Below are 3,542 nucleotides of genomic sequence, written 5' to 3'. Positions count from 1 at the left end.
GTTCTGTTGGTTCCTCTGTGTCAGGTTCTGTTGGTTCTTCTGTGTCAGGTTCTGTTGGTTCCTCTCTGTCAGGTTCTGTTGATTCCTCTCTGTCAGGTTCTGTTGGTTCCTCTGTGTCAGGTTCTGTTGGTTCCTCTGTCAGGTTCTGTTGGTTCCTCTGTGTCAGGTTCTGTTGGTTCCTCTCTGTCAGGTTCTGTTGGTTCCCCTGTGTCAGGTTCTGCTGGTTCCTCGGTGTCAGGTTCTGCTGGTTCCTCGGTGGGTCTTCTGTGACCCACCTTGAGGACTTTGAAGTCCTCTCAGATGCCCTCAGAACTTCCAGGAAGTGCCGGATCATAAACAGAAACACAAACCTCCAGAACCTGTTGTGTTTTCATGTCAGCAGCTCGTTAGCGGCAGCTCGGTGAGGGCCCGGTGTCCTTCACGCTGGAGCTTTTCTACAACAAGGTGAACGAATGAATGTGTTCATGTGTTCATGTTGGACAGACCCACTGTCTGAGCCGAGCCGAGCGCCAGCGCTTCAGTGAGGAGGTGGAGATGCTGAAAGTTCTGCAGCATCCAAACATCGTGAGGTTCTTCGACTCCTGGAAGTCCACTCCGAAGGGCCCTAAATCCATCATCCTGGTGACGGAGCTCATGACGTCCGGAACCCTCAAAATGTGAGACCAGAACCCCGAGACCCCCCAGAACCCTGAGAACCTTGAGAACCCCTCAGTCTGATCCTCAGTCTCAGTTTAAACTCTGTTTTTATTGTTTTCCTTTCTTCAGCTTTGATGAGTTTTTTTAATTGTTATATTTCATTTAATGTTCTGCTACCTTTATCTTACAGCTCAGTTTCATCTTCACCAAACTTCACACGCTGTTTTCACAGAAAATGTTTCTCTGGGTTAAAATTTGTAATTTCTTCTCACCAGGATGTTAAAGTTTGATAATTAGATGCTTTAAAACCTGCAGGATGTTTTTTTAATGTTTCTAAACCCAAAAAGCCTGTTTCAGCTGGTTTAACCTCGTCAGAACCTCATGTCCTGTTCCACACCTGTCCAGGTACGTGCGCAGGTTCCGCCCCATGAAGCTGAAGTTGCTGCAGCGCTGGAGCCTCCAGATCCTGAAGGGGCTCCACTTCCTGCACTCGCGCTCCCCTCCGATTCTGCACCGAGACCTCAAATGTGACAACATCTTCATCAACGGACCCACCGCCTCAGTGAAGATCGGAGACCTGGGCCTCGCCACGCTCAAGAAGGCTTCGTTCGCGAAGAGTGTCATCGGTGAGAGGCAGCAGTTCAGGAGCACAACATGTTCAAATAAAACCATCTTTAATGCTCTAATAATCTTCTACAACCCTTTACTCTCTATTAACTAATCCTTCTTTATAAAGTCAGCGCGGGTAAACTCTGTGGTGGTGATGCATTTACTTTATGACTGGTGGTGCGTTCAGGAACTCCTGAGTTCATGGCTCCTGAGATGTATGAGGAGAAGTATGACGAGGCTGTGGATGTTTACGCCTTCGGTATGTGCATGCTGGAGATGGCGACGTCCGAGTATCCGTACTCCGAGTGTCAGAACGCCGCCCAGATCTACCGCAAGGTCACCAATGTAAGGCCCGCCCACCTCAGCTCTGCGTACTTCCTGTGTTGTTCCCCGTGTCCGACTGTTTGTTTGTTCTTCAGGGAACCAAACCGGACAGTTTTACTAAAGTAGAAGTCCCAGAACTGAAAGAGATCATCGAGGGCTGCATCCGAACCAGGAGCAGCGAGAGGTAAGCGTCTGTGGTTAGTTCACTGTCAGCAGAAAGAGTCCGAAAACTCAGAAACTCAGAGTGCAACAGCAGGCTGTCTGTGGTTGTTTTAGTGGACTATGGTTGGTTTGTGGTTAGTTTAGTGTTATTCGGTGGTTGGTTTAAGGTTAGTCACTGGTTATGGCTGTCAGTGGTGGTTTAGGGTTGGTTTAAGGTCGGTCAGTGATTGTTCATTTGTCTGTGTCTGTAGGTTCACGGTTCAGGATCTGCTAGACCACCGGTTCTTCCAGGAGCAGACAGGTGTCCACGTGGAGCTGGCTGAGGAAGACGACGGTTCGAAGGCAGCGCTGAAGCTTTGGCTCCGGATGGACGACAACAAGAAGCTTTGTGGGAAATACAAAGACCACGACGCCATCGAGTTCCTGTTCGAGCTGTACAAAGACGTTCCTGAGGAGGTTGCCCAAGAGATGGTACCTGCATCCACATCCTAATGACATCACGAAGATGACATCACCTGGCAGCTGGTCTCACCTGAGCCTGTTTGTTTCTCAGGTGATTCTGGGCTTCGTGTCTAAGGTGGACTACAAGGTGATCGCCAAGGCGATCAGACACCGAGTGACGGCGATAAAACGACAGAGGGAGAAAAAGCGCCGCCTGCTGGAGGAAGCCCTCAACAACCAGAAGGAAGCCACCAACGAGGAAGAACCTGACCCCGCCTCCCAACAACCTGAACTGTCCAATCAAAAACCTGAATGTGCCTCAAATGTGTCTGCTGCTGGAAAGGCAGCCAGTCAGGTGTGATTGGAGCTGTTGCCATGGAAACTTAAAACTGTTGATATCATCTGATTGTTTAAACAAAACTTTATGTATCTTTCTTTTTCTTTTTTTATCTTTTAAAACGCTCCTGTTTAAAGTTACAGAATAAGCCCCCTGTTGGAGTTCAGGCCCCGCCCACAGCGCCCCCGACAGCAGTGACATCATCGGTGTTAAGCAGCAGCCTGGTGGATTCTGGGATGTCCAGCAGGACAGAAGGAGATGAGGATGAAGACAAGACGAGCAAACACCTGTCCCCCTCCTCTGCTGCCTGTCAGCACTTTATTTTAGATTAATGTTTATTAATGTTTTATTTTAATTTAATTTACCTGGTGCTGATCATACTGGTTTTTTTTTGTTTTCGTTGCCATGGCAGCCGACTGTGAGACAGGGAACGCCTCAGGAGCTGCAGAGGCCCCGCCTCCTGTCCCAAACCCCGCCCCTGTCTCAGAGACTTCTTCTCCTGTAAATCATCCAGCATCTAAAGCTCCGCCTTTCCCCATACTGCGTTTCCCCAAGGTGAGCAGAACAGAGACCAAAAAAGGGGGCGTGGCTAAACCATAACCACAGACAGTCCTGAACTTGAACCGCCATCTCTGTCGCCCACTAGTGGAGCAAGACAGCAGTGATATTAAAAATGTTTCTGTCCTGCAGAGCATCGCTGTGTCCCAGAATGCTGAGCAAACTCCACCTAAATCAACCCACGGCTTCTCATCACCTGTCGACAGGTAAACAAACTTTAATAACATTCAGCCTAAAGCAACAATTAATTCAATGTCAGTTTAATGTGACTGTCTCCTCACACAGCAAACAGCTGTTTATTTTTGTTGCTTCATATTTGATCGTGTTCTTTTTATTTGCAGCTACTCCTCTGATATAACTTCAGGTTTGAGTGACGGCTACGACGGCCAATCAGATAAGAGCAAGGAAGCTGCTAAAAGAGAAGCTATGAAGCAGTTCAGGAGGAAAGCCAGAGCTCGCTTGAGAATCATCGGGG

The 3,542-nt window shown here is 48.5% G+C and overlaps 1 protein-coding gene across 1 annotated transcript in view; it reads left to right on the top strand.

The window, feature by feature from the left end:
- LOC108250805 (serine/threonine-protein kinase WNK4) overlaps positions 1-3,542 on the top strand; it is a 15,681-nt gene that overhangs the window by 4,405 nt on the left and 7,734 nt on the right. The window contains exons 3-12 of the mRNA XM_017440851.3: positions 484-656; positions 1,042-1,262; positions 1,433-1,590; positions 1,665-1,753; positions 1,983-2,202; positions 2,285-2,527; positions 2,647-2,818; positions 2,922-3,064; positions 3,200-3,273; positions 3,409-3,542. Of these exons, the coding sequence (XP_017296340.1) occupies positions 484-656; positions 1,042-1,262; positions 1,433-1,590; positions 1,665-1,753; positions 1,983-2,202; positions 2,285-2,527; positions 2,647-2,818; positions 2,922-3,064; positions 3,200-3,273; positions 3,409-3,542 (1,627 nt within the window). The remainder of the gene's footprint in view (positions 1-483; positions 657-1,041; positions 1,263-1,432; positions 1,591-1,664; positions 1,754-1,982; positions 2,203-2,284; positions 2,528-2,646; positions 2,819-2,921; positions 3,065-3,199; positions 3,274-3,408) is intronic.

Source organism: Kryptolebias marmoratus, linkage group LG12 (assembly GCF_001649575.2).
Source record: "Kryptolebias marmoratus isolate JLee-2015 linkage group LG12, ASM164957v2, whole genome shotgun sequence".
Lineage (NCBI taxonomy): Eukaryota > Metazoa > Chordata > Actinopteri > Cyprinodontiformes > Rivulidae > Kryptolebias > Kryptolebias marmoratus.
This window is presented reverse-complemented; position numbering and strand designations above follow the sequence as displayed.